The sequence below is a fragment of the Anoplophora glabripennis genome, unplaced genomic scaffold (genome assembly GCF_000390285.2).
Source record: "Anoplophora glabripennis isolate ALB-LARVAE unplaced genomic scaffold, Agla_2.0 scaffold33, whole genome shotgun sequence".
NCBI classification, from domain to species: domain Eukaryota; kingdom Metazoa; phylum Arthropoda; class Insecta; order Coleoptera; family Cerambycidae; genus Anoplophora; species Anoplophora glabripennis.
The window spans coordinates 1,406,859-1,425,638 of NW_019416463.1; the positions used below are offsets into that span (position 1 = coordinate 1,406,859).

The following is an 18,780-nucleotide window of genomic DNA, read 5'->3' on the forward strand; positions in this document are numbered from 1 at the left end:
GTTCTTTTTTGGAATGCCCTTTTTATTGAAAATTTAACAAATATACTTGTCCTATAATAGTACTTTTTTGGTTAAGATTTTCAGTAGTTTGCCTTCTTTAAAATTACGTTTTGCGGCCCACCTAGTCTACGGTCTTCATGCTTTTGGCCCACCAGTGACTTTGAGTTTGACATGGCTGGTTTAAATACACGCTTTGCTTTAGGTATTCCCATAAGAAATAATCTAATAGCAATAAAGGAGTTTACAAGAGTGCGGTACCCCATCTGGAGACACACTGTATACGACTATTACAAAAGGTTTTTTTGTTATTTTTTTTCTTTTTATACCTACAAACTCCAGTAATGGGAAATACCTTACTTTTAGTAACCCTGTACGTTGTATAAAATATCACATGCTAATTTAAAGAAGCATTTTAGACGTCTATTAAAAGCCTTCTGAAATAAACGATTACTTTTAACAGTCCACATTCAACTTCTTTATTGCGGATATAAAGAAGCATCGCACCATCAACTTCATTACAAACTGGCACTTCATTTAAACCCAACTTTCACACCATCACGGGCAGCATTGTGCATGTTCAGGTGTCATAACTCACCGCATTTTTGCAAATTGAACTTAATGCCGCCATTTAAGTCCACTCGGACAGGTATAGAAAAACGACTCCTACGGATGCTTAGGCTAATAAGTGGAACCATTAATTTATTTATTAATGTACTTTACAGCTGCATAATCTCGCAATATGAAGTACTGAAGCTCTTGCGCAAGTAGAGGTGAGGTAGTACGCCAGCTGGAATCGCCTCCTACGAAATGCACAGGGTGGGTCAGAAAATCATCAGAATCACCAAAGGTTATGAATTTATCGCTCAAATTTGATCGTTAATGTCCTTCGATACCTTTCCACACTCCTTAGGCAATTTCCTTCACGGAAACCCAAAATAACAATATATCAACTTACACTAATTAGCTAACACCCATTTTGAAACGCGTGGAAAATAATTTTATTATTAAATCATAATTATTATACTGTGTAGTACGTCACAAGAGCAGTTAATGCGTTTTCTTCATGTGTGACACACAACTGTTTTTCGCCTAGCATATGTTATCCATAGTATTTTTACCTCCTGATCACGAATCCAGTGTCAGAATTGTGCTATCATATCACAGGAATTTCCTAACCTCAAGAAACAGGTCAAAAATAGCAAACATTCACGAAAATGTGCTAGGAAAAATACAAAAAAATGTTTTTTCTATATTCAAATGTTCATTTATATGGTTAAGACCCCGCCAAACGTGAATCCGCGATCAGAATTGATGGTTCTTTTTCTAACCTAAAAAAAAAACGGGTCAATTAAAGTCAGATATTACGAATTTTCAAAAAATAACAGATTCGCGCCAAATTTGGTATACGGGGGTTTCCGGGGTCGCTGATCACGTATCCGAGGTAAATTTTCTAAAATTCAAGATGGCGGCACCAAGATGGCTGACCAAATTTTCAAAAAATAACACATTCGCGCTAAATTTGGTATACGTGGGTTTTCGGGGTCGCTGATTGCGAATTCGAGGTCAGAATTGCGGAATTCAGTTTGTAATATTTTTGTTTACTTTATAATCGGAGTACCCAATTATGTCTAACCTTGTTTTTTCGGTTGTATCTTGTTCTTTTTCTGTAAAAAACGTATTCTGCCTAATCTCAGGTAATAAAGAACATAGGTAATTGATTAAATTTTTTAAAAATTTTGTAAATCTGATCTCGGAGTCATAATCGGTGACCCCGAAAACCCCCGTATTTCAAATTTGGTGCGAATGTGCTATTTTTTGAAAATTTGGTCGACCATTTTATATCCGCCATCTTGAATTTTCCAAATTGATCTCGGATCCGTGATCAGCGATCCCGAAAACCCCCACATATCAAATTTGGCGCGAATCTGTTATTTTTTGAAAATTCGTGACATCGTACCTAAATTAACCCGTTTTTTTAGGTTAGAAAAAGAACCATCAATTCTGGCCGCAAATTCACGTTCGGTGGGGTCTTAACCATATAAATGAACATTTGAAAATAGAAAAAAAAATTGTTTTGTATTTTTCTTAGCACTTTTTCGTGAATTTTTACTATTTTTGACCCGTTTTTGAGGTTAGAAAATTCCTGTGATTTGATAGCTCAATTCTGGCACCGGATTCGTGATCAGGAGGCAAAAATACTACGGATAACATATGTCGCATGAAAAGAGACTACTGTTTTTTGTGTGGCTGTGTTATACTTTGAGCACAATTATTAATACCAAAATTTGCAGGTATTCGATAAATGTTTGAAGTCCTATGAGCATGGTGACTTATTTCTATAGATGAAGTTGATGGTTCATTGGAATTGTCTAGATTAACTGGTATTTCATTTATTTGGTCGGAAATAATTAATACTTTAGTTGTGTATTTCTATGGTGTGTTATTTTCTCTAGTACTAGACTGTTGTTTTGGGTTTGTTAGGATTTTTTGAGAAATGTGATTCTTATTTGATAAGCAGTCATCGATATACCCTTATGCAACTGCAGAAGAACGCCAATCTCCTTGTTTTTAAGTGTTAGTAAATCACTTACAGAGTTAGCTAGTAGGATTGTGGAACTACAGTGGAAGCAATGTCCTATGTATGTATTAGGTTCAGGTAGTTTTAAAAAATGAGTATTTTGCTTGGAATGTTGCTAAATACATTTTTTCCGATAGGTTACACTGTGGGTTTATTGTTCTTATAATAAATGAAGAGGCGATTATGAAGAGTGTGGGTAGGTCTAAGGGAAACATATTTGTTATATTTTGTAAGTAGATTTAAGTCATCAACTGTTTTGTTTGTGACTGTAAACGTTCTTGTAATATTATTTTTTGTTTGTAAAAATGTAACAATCAATATGTCTCCTCTATCTATGTCTCTCTTCTCTCTCAAACACGTCATAATGCCCAGATAATACACTCTGTAGACTGTTTCCCCATCCGGAAGGAATTCTGTATAGACAACACCACGAGAGTCAAAGAAAACAGTCAACATGACATGAATGAGTCCACTCGTCCGCTCAACTGGGCAATATACAACTTACCGTACTTATTGCACAATTTACTATTGTGTCAGTGCATTTTGAAAGTTCCATTTTTTTATTTTTGTTTATTATTGTCACAGATAAATCTATCACTTCTATTTTTTTGGCCTATTTTTTTTAAATTCTCTTTCCGTTTTTCGTTTTTCTTTTTTTCATTTTAACTAATTTGTAAAATTAAATATCCGCTTTAATATTAATTATGTCTCATAATACGGTGTAATGAAATACATCATAAAATATCCTTTAGCAGATATTAAGGGTTGCAGCAATCAAGTCTGAAGGGCACAATTAAAATTTAATAAATCTAAATATTTACAAACCTCGACCCCATCCCCCTACTTAATGACTTTAGTAATTACAGGGCAATAACAGCTTCCTTTTCTGGGGGATGTCTGTAAATATTGCAAAGGGCTGGTACCCAAATGTCTATGGAAAAACCAATGATTGTCAGATTGGAATTAAAATTCGTTTACTTTAAGTCATGTTAAATTAAACAAACCACATAATTCAAACAACACAATAAAATTTCATGGCATTGTTCCAATTGCAAAATACGAGAATTGTGTCGTTTAGATACTCACATGAAAATTTTCATTATTTGTTTTTTTTCGCAAGAAGAATTAAATAAAATTCAAATATCCCAAATATTATTTAACGTAACACTTTTTAATTATTTGCGGCATTCTAGTATTTACATTCTTGAATCAGTAACTGCAAATACCAGGTAAAAAAAAGCGGTGTAATTGTTTATTGTACCCACAACGCACCTCTTTTGTTATTATGTTACTGTTAGAACTTCGATTTATTAAATGATCCTGTACCGAACTTGTACTAAAATAATAAATAATTAAAATAATAACCTACATTAAATTTTTTCTAACCTTCTACTTAGCAAATTTCAGCAGTCTTGACAGCATGATTTCCATAACCCGTTTCATAAAAAAGTAGAGCAAAAAATCTAATTTAACGTTCTACCAACAAACGATTTGAAAGCAATCCATTCTATATAACCTATTTTATTTCGATTCGGTTTTTTGTCGCATTGTCTTTTTAGCCCAGAGGTGAAAACTTTCTGTGATCTTGTAACCTAATTTTTGATATGGTTTCAGTGACATGAATCTTCGTTGATGACTTAACTACCAGGTACGAAAGTAAATATTTCATTCTCAACTTGTCTATACCTACTCGATTGATTTAAAATTATGTGTAATAAAGTCTTTCTTGGCACTGAAGTATCCCGATCGGACTTTTCTTGAAATATTTTCAATGTCAGAACAATATTCAGATATAAATTGCTTCATATAATTCCATAAAATTTCGAACTGTTACCAGTTACTACAAAAAAGTTTATAGTTTATGTGACAAAAACTTCATCAGCTTCTATTATCAAAACATAAAATGTTACATTTCATTCTTTTTCGTTGAAAGTAAAAATTTTCATAATGTTGCGTTAAGGTGTCTATTCTGTTCAATTAATAATTCTGTATCGTGTAATAAGAAAACACTAAATGAATAATACCTGTGTACTATACCTACTATACTATAGCCCACTAGATTACTAGATATTAATCTACTTGAACATCCTATTTCGAAATAATTAATGGGGTATACGACAAGTGGATAAAATAAAAGAAATAAGAATTTTTTCTCGGATATATTTCAAGGTACGTAAATGAAAGTAAATAAAATTTAAAAACTTGATATGTTTATGTAATTCACATTTAAAACATTTAGAGCAATTTATTAAGCAAAATATAACTAATTATACATAAAAACTAAAACGAACACAAATCAGTATGTCGCTTGTCGGTATCTTGATGCACAAATAAGAAAAATGAAAAATTGCTGCGGATATTTAAAAAATAAATTTTATTTGTAAATATGCTACTTATTATCAGGATAACTGGTCTTTGGGCCTAAATAAACGTTTAGGAATTTAATTTCCAACTTTTATTAATCACTTAGTATGAACAGTCTAATGACGAACCTCAGTAACAACTAACTTATTTAGCAAAATCGAATCGGCATCGAGACATTCAATGTTTATGTAACCGAGAATGCTTTATAAACACACCCTGGGGACCCAACGCAAGATTAATAATAATGTTCCTTTAAAAATCTGTGACATTATTAGAGATACAATGAAAATAAGAGTTAAATTTTTACTTTATTTCTGCAAATATTTTGTTGTTTGTTGTTGTCAATTTTTGCACTGTTGGATGGTGTATAATAAATATTTTTTTTCAATTTTTGACGTAATCGCTACGCCCTTATGAGTTCACTAACTTAAATTAAACACCCTGTATACGAATTAACACTATTACATTCACACACAAATCAATGCCACCTCGGGCAAGAAAAATTAAACAATTTATTCGCCGACTTTCTTACTCCCGTCTTGTGTAGTAACCACGTTTACCTGCCGTCTCGAATCCGGCTTCGCAAAGTGGTCCTTACCTCCGCCATCCATAAGCGCCAGTTTGCCTCCGCAATGGCAGCCTAGCCAGTAAGATGTGTATTTTATGGTACAGTCCCCCTTACTGCTTGCACATTCATTTGGTTAGGTGAGGCATCGGCACAAGGCACAATAACAGTCTCTGCGGACAGCTGTTGGTAACCACGCGCTAGTCGGGCAGACGCGACGGTTTCAACGTAAACATAACCAAACTTTTTCAAATATCGCCAACCGACTAAATTGTTAGAATATTTCTGCCCTGAAAGTGGTATGTCGTCGGGGAGCGCTCAAAACGCATATTAAATAGTTGATTCGCATTTATTTCATCAGTACAAGTTGTGTTTAAGTTAGAAAATTAGTGAATTTAGCCGAAAATTATACATACAACTGTTTTAAATGCCAGTGCAAATGCCTGCTTCAGTAGAAAGCTGTGATGGGTAAGACTAAAAGTACCAAAGAAGTGAGAACCATGGCTGATGTTTTAACAGAAAGAAGAAAACCCACCCACCACCTGAAAAGGTCCAAATCCGTACGTGCTTCCCTTCGTTTCATAGGAACAAAGTTCCTGACGAACCACAAAAACAACAATGAAGACCCGTTACAGAAATCGCCCTCCATGTCCAGCCTACACGACTACAAGTTTTTCAACGGCGAAGACAGGCACCAGTTTTCTATCCTTCCCGAGTTCTATATCAAGGAACCCGTGGAGACCATCCTGAAAACCCCGATGGTGAAGCTGGAAGCGAAGCCCAAGATGAGGAAAAGCGAGAAAATCAAAGTCAGCACCCCTCCGCCCGTCATAGCGCCTAAGGCTGCCCAAATTCTGCAGATCCCGATCAAGGAAAACTGCGAACCTTTAAGTTTGATCTCTGAAAATGAACTCATTGGCGACAGTAACGGTTTTGTGTGCCAAAATGGTTTGCAGTGTCGCGGCAAGAACTACGACGAGTTTAATTTTGATTATAGACACAGCGGGTTCCAAAGGACTTCGCTTAGGCTGTCGATGATAGGGGCCACGAAGAGGAAGATTAGTGTGAGGAATTCTACCTATTTGGAATGTCAAAGTACGTACTTTACAAACGTATCATATTACTATAAACCTGTAAAAATTACTTGTGTCTCTTGAATATAACAAAATATCTGCTTTCGATGCACTCTCACAAAAATTGAAAGAGTTTCATTGCTATTTTGGTATTGGTAAAAATAAATAACAAAACTATATTTTTGACATGAAGTACCTTTGTGGCAAAGTGTAACAAATTTGATACATATTCTGACAGGTGACAGTGCGAACCTGGGTGGTGTACTGCACTCTTTTAAACTTTTTTTATTGTTGATTTTTCCAGAGAAAGTTATTCTTGATAAAAAGTTTTGCTTATCTTGGGAAACAAATGTAATAAAACATATAAGGCGTCCAAAATATCTGAAAGTGTGAAATTTTCCCTTTAATTTTAGTTTTCGTTAAAAACTGTATTTAACAAAGTTGTTCGAGAACTTAAGAAATGCTTAAATACGGGGTTTAGTCAATAAAGAAACATAATTACATTTTGCAAATAAGAAGACGCGATTTTTAACTATCTTACAGCAGACAGAAATTGTAAAAATTAAGTAAACTTTTATTTTAAATTTAATATAATAGAAAAATAGCTTAGTAGAACAATTTCCAGGCCGATTGCCACGTCGTGGTTTAGGTTTCTTGACGTTTCGAAAGACATATCGCTCTCTTCCTCAGAAGTAACTGAAAGTTTTCGAGTTTTTGAAAAGGGCGACATGTCTGTTGAAACGTCAAGAAACCTAAACCGACGACGTGGCAATCTGCCCGGAAATTGTTCTACCATTAACAAAGTAGCTTTTCTAATTAAAAAATAAAAATGACAATTGACAATTAGAAATGGAATTAGCAACAACAACGAAGAAAGTCCTGTTCAACTTGCAAACCTCCAAGTAATACACTTTCTTCTAATATTTTTCTAATTTTCTTGTATACGGATGAGATCATTTCTTCGTTTATGGTGACAAAAGCTTCCTGAATTTTTTGCTTAAGTAAATCAATGTTATCGTCAAAATCGTTTGAATACACGTTTTGCTTTAGGTATCCCTGTAAGAAATAATCTAATGGGGACAAGTCGGGTGCACAAGGTATGGACCACCATATCGTCCAATCCATTTGTCCGAGAAGTGAACATCAAGCTAGTTTCTCACTAGGAGTATGGCATGTGCAAGGCATCCGTCTTGTTGAAGTATTTATTTTCTTCTGATCTCTAAATTTTCGAAATCTAGTTCTGTCAAAACAAAATTATTGAAAATTTCAAAATATAAATTTTGATTAAGATATTCTTCCAAAAAGTAAGGACCAATTATTTTATGATACATTATGCCACACCAGACATTTACTTTTTTAAACTTTTGAATTAGTTATCAATCGAAAATCTGGATTATCTTTAACCCAGTATCTATAACTTTGAGAGGAAACCATGCCAGTAAATAAAATATTGTGATGAAAGAATCTGTTTTCAATCGGTTTCTCGCCCATTCTTAAACAAAGGTCCAAACGATGACCATCATCTCCATCAAGCAATTTATGATTAAACACTGGTTTGAATGGATAGATTTTGTTGTATACTAAATTTCTTTGTGTATAAGATCTGCTAACCTCTATGTTTTCTGACCTTTTCCTGAGTGACACCTTTGGATTGTCTTGTACAGAATCCATAACTACAACAGTATAAGCATCGTTATCATTGTATTTTTTTTAACTTTCTAAAATTCTCTACATCACCAGTGGTGTCGAATTTGATAATTAGCTTCCGAACTGCTCTACGAGTTACAGCTACGTTTGGATACTTTTCATTAAAAATTTATATTGCATATCGATATGAAACGGTACTGATTCCATAGCATTTAGATAAAAATCGTTGGTCAACGGGTTAGCATTATTAATAAAATTTGTTCAGTGGGCAGTTAATAAAAATAAATATGTATGTTGACTTTGACATTGATAAGGGAATATCCGTGGTAATTATATTTTTTATTTTATTTTTATGTTGTAATGGGTACATACAGAAAAATACAATATCTACATGTAATAACTAAATAACACAATACCCAATAAAAAAGAAGAAAAACAATAAAATAATATGTATACAAATATAGTTAACCTAAATCAGCATGAATATAATGCATGTTCACTCAATGATTATTATTTGTTGATACGTTTGCAAATAGGTCCAAAGACTCTTGATGGTTATTATAGTAACTGCACATTTTGCACATAGGAGAGTATTTGAGAATATTCGTACGAGAAGTTGATAAATAAAAACTCTGCTCATGTCTGGATGTTGCACGAGGAACATGAAAATATAAATAACTAATCAAATCACAGCTGTCTATTACACCCTGACATAGCTTATGAAGAAAAGAAAGTGAGAATTGAGTGAATGACTATGATATGTAAGACGCCGTCTTTTTATTTGTAAAATGTGATTATTGTTATTTTCTGACTAAACATTTAAGCATTTCTTGAGTTCTCGAACAACTTTGTTAAATACATTTTTTTATGAAAACAAAAATTAAAGACACTTTGCTTAGGAGAAATTTCATATTTTTTGGACGCCCTGTATAAAAAAATAAAAAAGTTTAAACACGAGAAGCTTTAAAACTTATGTATAAGTTGTTCAATCCAGATAAATGTAAAATACATGCGTCTTTAAAATTCTGTGCTAAAGATATTAACGGATATGCAAAGGGGTAATTAACGTTGTTTTTTTATAAAAAAAAAACGAGACATTTTACAAGGTTTTCAATAAAGCAAAACGTTTTGCAGAGAACCTGGAATTATCAAGGAGTTTTTCATACATCTGAAAAATTGGGAAAATGTGAAATAATTTTTTGGTCAAAATTTAGTAATTAAAAATGTAGGTATAATAAAAAATATTATTTTCTATCTCCTGTTTCATTTTAGTCCATATTTTTAAAATGCCCTGTACTTTGATATACATCTCCAAAAACTCCTGCAATATTAAATTAGAAAAGAAAGCTATTATTCCGTCTTTCATTACAAATCTGACCAATGTAGATAGTACCTAAATACCATTATGGGTAATCTTCGTTAAAAACTTTCTGTATTGTTATATATGAAACTTGCTATGGGAGTCACTTTCAATTTACTAAAATATATCGCAAAGTTCACGCGTACAGACGAAAGGAAATAAGACACTGCAAATTCAACTTCGAGAGGAGGAGGAATTTATAATTGAATTATTACAACAATAAGAAGTCCAACGTTTCTTTGGACTTTCTTAAGTCTGTACACGTAACAGTTCTAAATGCTTTAATACTGTCTAACTTCAGGGTTGAAAATAAATTTACTGAATTGAATTGAATGAAATATTCCAAGCTTACTCCTTATAATAAAATTTATTTTTTTACTTACATATTTCAGAAACACGACTTTTTTCTTTGCCGCGGTATACGTTACGAGTATTACATTTCTGTGGCTTGCGCGATTATGCTTAAAAATATAAAATACTCCACGTATTTTCGAGCGTATTTTACCAGAAAAATGTCTTATTACATTCAGTCCTCTTCTCGGATATATTACGAAATATCCTGCTGCAATAGAGAATTCCCCAAACACTAAAAATAATACATTGGGGACTACTTTCCACCTTACCGACAGTATTGTGAGAAATCCCAGTAGATAAATAAATACTTTGAAGCGATAAAGGTTAACAGAAGTTTATCAAAGATATAAATCAGGAACAGGCTATGCGGTAATGTTAATTAATTCATTTGCATAACAAATCTCCCACTTAATTAATTGTAAATAAACAAATCATTAGTTTATTACACGTAGCGAGGTTTTCATGCATGTAATTTATCCCAATTTTGAGGACTTGGGTAACTGTACGCTCAAGTTTTTAAAATTTTCACTAAAAAGAGGAATGTATTTCAAAGTGTACAAGGAAATTTGCAACAGTAATTAACAAAAAAAATTGTAATAAAAATGTATTAATAAGTCATATTATGTCCAGAGATTAAAAAATTCAGAAAAGAACCAGGAAAAATTGGAAACAAACTCTGGTATAAAAATTGAAAAATCTCAAATTAATAAAACACGAATTAACGAAAGATAAATATAATTATTTAAAATCACAAAAATAAACAAAAATTAATTATTTATGAATAACAAAAATATAAAATATGAATTTTCTACAATTAATAAACAATTTAAAGTTTTTTTTAAATTAAATTTTTACATAAAAGTTAACTAAAAAATTGAGCACAGAAAAAAAATATAATTTTGCGAAATCTCTTAAAGATAAATCTTCATATTCAAAGTCTGATGCTTTTGTTTCCAGAGCAACGTGCTCTGATCATTCTAGACTTATTCAGAATTGTTATCAATTTCTAAAAGTACATACAGGTAGTACATAGTACAAATAGCCTAATCATATTTTTTTAATAAAACAATTTCTGTCTAAACCGGTTCAGAAACGAGAAGACGATATTTTCCCCTCTTGCTGCAACATAAACTATAGACTGACTTACACTGAACTTCCATCTATCTTCTATCTCTGTCTTATAATACTTATAGGAAAATGCTTTTTAGTGGGTGTAAACGGACGTACGTTCGTAGTACTTGAATTAGCCGTCGCATCTTTAAAAACGCCATAGGATAAATGTACGCGCGGAGCGTTAATTCCATGGCTATAATAAATTTATAAATTAAAAAAATTAAATGGATCAAAATGCCGGTTGTAGCAAACGGTCTGTTAGTCATACCCTAACACCCTTACCTATGCGATGGCATTATTTTACAGAAAACACTTAAAATTTAAAAACAAAATGTTGCTAAATTCTCTAAAAATAATAGATGTTATGTTTTATTATCTTTTTCCATATTTTCCATATCTTGTTGTCTTCTAAACTGATACGCCTATGGATTTTTTATTCCCGCACGACTCATCCTCCTTACTAGTGCAAGAACTAGCAATGAGTCACTCTCCATAATTTCGACCGCGAAGTATATGAGCGTAATTGTCAAATTATATGCGTTTGCAGTATATTGAAATTTTATTTTATCTATAAACCCTTAACAGTGTTTTATAATGGAGCACCTTGTATATAAAACTGTTTTATGTTATAAATCCATTGCTTCAGTTGTAGTTACCTTATAACGGACGTAACATTGTTTTCGAACTCGCAAGACTTGTTTAATCCAATTATATTATCTATATTTAAAAAATTGCTGTTGTTTTGTGTTTTATTAGCCTCATAATTATTTTTTAATAGATAGGAAGCGAACAATTTGCCTTGGAATTGAATTATGGACTAACTGGGATGGGGAAAAGTAAATAATGAACACGTTTAAGCTTTAGTTGATTAAACTAAAGCCTTCGTGCTGATTTTAGTGTTTATTATTGTGAACCTGCTTACGCCCCCGATAAATTTTTCGAAATCTCTGTTCCATCATGTATAATCGTGCCAGTTTAGATCTGAAGCTACCTTTACTGATTTGCACAGGTTATCCTTATAAATGACTATTTTCCGCCATACTCTGCTTTTATATGATAATAAATAGTTAGTGAGGAAATTATTACCACTAATTTCATATTATTTTGACTCATCTCTCTCGGGAGGTAGGAAACGAAAAGTTAAATCGTATAATTGCACAATTCAATCCAATAAAATAATGACTTGTTTCCTTGAGAGCCTTTGAAGAAAACAGTGTCTCTTCGTTTGACATTAAAATTGCCTTAATGAAGAGGCAAGAACATTAACAGCCTGGGAAATTTGATCTGTTAATTGAAACAAATCTCCCTCCGTGGAACTTCGCCGTCGCCGGAGCAGAATTTAATTTAATATGGAACCTCTCATGTTTAGCTAGATGCGTAGCGTTGCTTAGGAACAATTGGAACGTAGTGTTCGGAGCAACCTTCAAAACAACGATGAACGATGTGGCTAATTTTCCTTAGATTATGTGAGACTGGTATGAAAAACCAAATTTGGGTTGGTTCCGGTCTAACCGAAAGCTGAAATTAGTTCAGAAAAGGGTGCTCTACCGCTCTTCCCAATTTCAGGATGTTATGTTTGACGTAGACAGAAATTGAGATGTAACGAATGCACGAAACGGTCTCCTCGTAACAGATTAACCTATAGAGATGAACCAAATGCCGATTAAGAATGAATTTTTTAACTAGCAGAAATAGTGAACGTATTTTGTATATTATGAAGTATCTAAGCTAAAGAGACGTTTTTGAGACCGAACGGCATTGAAATATATTCGTAATGTCCAAAAATTTACGTTTATATTCAGTTTCACTATATTTTCGGTTCCTATCCAGTACCTGCAAGAAAAATAAACTAAAAAAAATGTGTTGCAGAATAAATATAAAACATTTAACTTTATCTGTATTTAAAATACTTACTCCACATTTTCAATTAGTATACGTCGTCCAAGTGATAAAGGGATGAGAGTGGGTAGTATTGCATATCTCTGAATAAAATTATCGCTGCTTAGTCGTACAAACGCCTCTTTCCTTTCCGTTAATAGTACTATCCACACATATAATTTAAATACTAAAAATAATCGCAAGCTGAATACAAATGTAGAAAATAATGAAAGTGAATAATGAAGAATATAAATTACGGTGGGACAGAAACATCTATTGCTAGCCGTAACGTTACGAAATATATACGAGTTGTTGAGAGGTATACTTGGATAGCTTAGTCATCCTATTTTAAGGTTTTAAATTGAGTCAAGAAGAAGAATCAAGAATAGCTGAATGTGAAAATTGTTTACAGTTTTTCATGTGCGGACATCAGGAACTCATTATTCCAAGTTGTGATGTTCCATTTGGAAAAATATGGTTTTCACTACACGCAAAAAAATTCTTGGTTTCAAATATAATGTGCAATTTTTGTATTCACACGAATATTCTTCCAATTCGCATGAGGTACTTTCGGTTTCTACAATTTTGATGAATTTACGATGTAACGAAGGCGTCTTTCTCCTCGTAATAGATGAACCTATAAAGATGAGCCAAATGCCGATAAAGAACGAACTGTTTAACTAACAGAAATTGTCGAAAAGTCAATTTATTTTGTGTATCTAATATAAAGGAACATTTTTTAGTCCGAAGGTCATTGAAATATATTCAATATATATGTTCAACACTTAAAGCAGTGTTTGTTATAAGGAAATTTAGATTTATATTCACTTTCTCTGTAATTTTTATATTTACACGAATATTCTGCGAATTCGCATGGGGTACTTTCGGTTTCTACAATTTTGATGAATTTTGAGATGTAACGAAAGCATAAAACGGTCTTTCTACTCGTAACAGATAAACCTATAAAGATGAACTAAATGCCGGTTAAGAATAAACTGTTTAACTAACAGAAATTGTAGAAAAGTGAACATATTTTGTGTATATAATCTAAAAGGACAATTTTGAGTCCGAAGGGCATTCAAATATATTCATAATATCCATGTTCAAAACTGAAAGCATATTTTGTTATAGAAAATTTAGATTTATATTCACTTTCACTATATTTTTTGTATTCACACAAATATTCTTCGAATTCGCTTGGGGTACTTTCGGTTTCTACAGTTTTGATGAATTTGAGACGTAACGAAAGCGTAAAACCGTCTTTCTTCTCGTAACAAATGAACCTATAGAGATGAACCGAATGCCGATTAAGAATGAACTATTTAACTAACAAAAGTTGTAGAAAAGTGACCTTATTTTGTTTACCTATCTAATCTAAATGGACATTTTTGAGTCCGAAGGGCATTTAAATATATTCGAATTAATTGAATAGTTTTGGTCAAGTGATTGTATATACTTATTTTAAGAATATATTTGGTTATAAATATTTCTCAGTAATAAAAAATATCTTGTTTTAAACTCACAACACCTAGTACAACAACTAGGATCGTTCGTAAATTTAACCAACAAGACATAAGTCGGTTTGGGACCTATTGATGCTCCGTTACAACGATCCAGCTGCTTTAGTGTCGTTACTCACAAAGAGATGTGTATATACAGAGCGTAAGTGCTGGCTCCAACTATCGTGCTACTTCCCACCTACGCCAATCTGTGACCCACAATTTTCTTTCAAGAAAATATAAGTTTGATTATAATATGCTACATTTGTCTTGAATAATTCCTACACCAATACTAAATTTTAAATATGTACATGGTAGTATATATAAATATATATAATAAAATAAAATAACATTTGCGGCAAATAATTCCATTTAAAACTGTCTGCTCATTTGATCCAAATACTTTTTTTTTCAGTGTACACTTTCAAATCAAATTTAGTGCATTAGTTTCTTTTTATCTTTATCCGCAAAAATATATTATTTATGCATTTTGAAGCTTTTGTGCGAATTTAGATTTCCCTTCCCTGTGTTTTGGGAACAGAGAACTTTTATTAAAGATTAACTAAAGTTGTTACCGAAAATTTATTTTATTGAATAAACAATGAAATATTATTGACAGAAATTATCTGATTTTCAGTTTGTCAAAACCGTATATCGCCTCCAGTTTGTTAGATCGTCAGAATTTGGTGGAACTCCGGATCCGATATATACTCATTCATTAAAGTGAATATTAATTAAGTTGTGTCAACTGAGATAGGTTATTTAAGCCCGCATATTTCATGTACAAATTTTGTTAAATGCCCCCATTAAAGTTAGGAAGAACTTGAAGGGCAGAAATAGTCCCTGATCTATGTAAATTTATAGCTCACTAATTTCTCTGCAGCAAGCAACTGTTTACAAGATTTCCAGTGAAAAAACTTTTAAATCCAAGAGACATCATTTTATAATATAAAAAGTGTTACTCTAAACAATAAAAAAAATATCTTACATTGAATTGAAGAAAGGTTATATTTTACCTAATTTGATAGCATTGCCTGAACAAACAAGAAATAATATTTCCACGACATCCCTTGTGCTCAAAGGGATAATTTTATACCTATTATATTGTTTATCTTAGATTATATTTAGTTTTTCAGTATTTACCCAACTAAACAAACGAAAATGTCAAACCATTAACCAATTACTCCACTGACGCATGTTAGAAGTAATTGGACCCATTGAGAAATAAGTAATTGTTGTTTGTTTAGTGAAACTATCTCTCAGTGTATACTGACAGAGTTTGAGGTCGATTTGTCTGCTACAGGAAAATGGGTTATTGTTTTTTTGTAAAAAACTTTTAACGTTGGTAAACAATTACTAGAAAAAAAAATATGCTTATAAACACCCATAATAAAATTTATAAAAAAAAGTGTGTTCTTCCACCCTGCGTTGCCGGGATATTGCGACAGATTTTTTGCAAAACCATTCTGCTTGGTTTCCCTACGTTGCGAATGCAGAAGAACATTTTTTTCGTCACTTATTGCTCGAACCTTCAAGTATTACCAAAGTGGAATAGCAGCGATCTGATAGCAGGCAGATGTTGGATAAATGTGTTGAAATCTGATTTAAATGAGGTTGCATTCATAACGATGTCTTGGTACATGCACAATTAATATTTCATGATTTGTGCAATACTGAGTGCGGATCACAGATCCTCAGATACAGGATGATCGTATAGAGAGATTAAAATAATTGGATTAGTGATTTCCTAGGAAATGTGTATAAAGTAGACATACAAAACTAATTTGTTACTTCCTTATTAGATAAAATCGTTTAAAACAGTTTTATTAGAGGAAACTCATAGCGTACTTGTCGATTTGGTTACGTTTGACTATTTTCTTTCGTTTATACATAGACAGTCACTTCTCGTATAGTACGGGGTGTTACGGATATAAGTGCAAACAATTCAGAAGAAAGTTTTTAATAGAAAATAGTGTCTTAAATTAATATTTTACTAAAACTTAATATGATAACAATAATACAAAAAAGTGTCAAATAAAAGTTGGGTGGTTGTTTACGATAAGGTAAATCTCCCAAAAAATGCATAAAATTTTGTTTATCCCTCTCTCTCCAACATTGTTCAATTTATATTTCTTTACAGATCTAATAATTCGTAGGAAACTTATTTTCAGAAATTTGTGTGTGTATTTATTTTATATAATATTTATATTATTCCTTGACATTAATTTGACCACTTCCACTTCGTGACTTCATTGCGTCATCATACTCTCGAATATTCCCATCTTTCGTTTGTCTACATCCTCTAAAGTAAGGTTATTAAATACAGCAAATTTATTTCTACGGACAGCAGATTGACTAGAGACAAAAATAAATGAAAATATTTATCATATATCCTAACAAAATCAATTTTGTTTTTATTTAATATAGGGCAGGAAAATAAGCTGGGAAATGACTATTTCGCAACTTTTTGTTTTGGCAAGCTGAATTTATCACAATAGATGCTAAATATTATGTACAATAACATATTACTTTCCACAGTCATAAAAATATGGAGAAGATTGTTCACAGGGTGGTTAATTGTATNTATTTTATATAATATTTATGTTATTCCTTGACATTAATTTGACCACTTCCACTTCGTGACTTCATTGCGTCATCATACTCTCGAATATTCCCATCTTTCGTTTGTCTACATCCTCTAAAGTAAGGTTATTAAATACAGCAAATTTATTTCTACGGACAGCAGATTGACTAGAGACAAAAATAAATGAAAATATTTATCATATATCCTAACAAAATCAATTTTGTTTTTATTTAATATAGGGCAGGAAAATAAGCTGGGAAATGACTATTTCGCAACTTTTTGTTTTGGCAAGCTGAATTTATCACAATAGATGCTAAATATTATGTACAATAACATATTACTTTCCACAGTCATAAAAATATGGAGAAGATTGTTCACAGGGTGGTTAATTGTATAATTTAGTTTAGTTTTTTTCTTATAACTTTTTTTCCGTTCATTTCCACGAGAAAACAGTAAAGTACTTTTTTTTCATCTGCAAAAGACCTACAAAACTAGCCCTCGAGCGTCAAAATATATTGATTAGATCAAAAGTTATAAAGAGAAGAATTTTATTTATGACTTTTGAATTAAACATTTATAAACTGCGTTATTATTACCAGAACGAACGTTTTGGCATCGCATCCTCTCATTCCTTATCATTTCAATGTATTATTATGAAATCTACCATGAAAAAATCAGTGCGATTGTGGAAGATCCTCGGGATCGTCCAGACTAATAATTAGTTAATTTGTTTATAAGGCCATAACTTATAAACTATTCAACTTACGGAATTCAGATTTCGTGTAAGTTATTAGAAGTGATAAGGAAAGAGTGGATGCGATGTCAAAACGTTCTGGTAATAATAACACAGATTATAAATGTTTAATTCAAAAGTCATAAATAAACTTCTTCTGTTTATAACTTTTGATCTAATCAATATTTTTTGACGCTCGAGGGCTAGTTTTGTAGGTATTTTAAAGAGAAAAAAAATTACTTTACTGTTTTATCGTGGAAATGAACGGAAAAAAGTTATAAGCGAAAAACGTGAATTTACGTAGAAATTATACAATTAACCAGCCTGTAAACAATCTTCCCCCCATTTTTATGACTGTGGAAACTAATATGTTATTGTACATAAAATTTAGCATCTATAGTGATAAATTCAGCTTGCCGAAACAAAAAGTCGCGTCCAACTCTATAGTTCCTGGCCTAAATATATTCCATTATTGAAATGAAAGCTTTTAGCGCGTGTACTTCGCCGAACCCAATATTGCGGATATTCCAATTACCTGGATTTACACCTAGCGTTAGCATTTGCAACAGCTACTAATCAATCGAACCTTCTCATACTGCAGTTGAATCTGACAGGCAAACGATTAGGAAACTTACTGCAGTTTACCGCGTCGTCGCTGCGGGGAAAATTTATCATCATTGTCTAGTAACACCATACGAAATGATTTAAATTGGGTAAGCACGTTTCGTGCGATTGAAGATTACACTGAGAAAAATGTTATTGTGGTCGTTCGTAAATGATGGCGATTACAAAGTTTATATAAATATGAATGAATATTTTTTATTTTTGTAGTGATTTGTGACGAAGATTTGTTATTATTTTGGAATTAAATTAAAACATAAACAGAACCTGATCACCTCTTCTAAAGAACAAGCAACGGCGTGAATAGAGAATGTGAGATACGCTGACCTGAAAGCATATGCAACGACACCGACGATACCGGAGATGAACGTGAGACCATACCCACCGCCATATTGCGCCAGCGTAAAGTCG

The 18,780-nt window shown here is 32.3% G+C and overlaps 1 protein-coding gene across 1 annotated transcript in view; it reads left to right on the plus strand.

Annotated features, from left to right (window-relative positions):
* Positions 1 to 5,693: 5,693 nt before the first annotated feature.
* LOC108912914 (ankyrin repeat and fibronectin type-III domain-containing protein 1) overlaps positions 5,694 to 18,780 on the plus strand; it is a 113,293-nt gene continuing 100,206 nt past the window's right edge. The window contains exon 1 of the mRNA XM_018718332.2: positions 5,694 to 6,602. Within this exon, the coding sequence (XP_018573848.1) occupies positions 5,972 to 6,602 (631 nt within the window). The 5' untranslated portion in view covers positions 5,694 to 5,971. The remainder of the gene's footprint in view (positions 6,603 to 18,780) is intronic.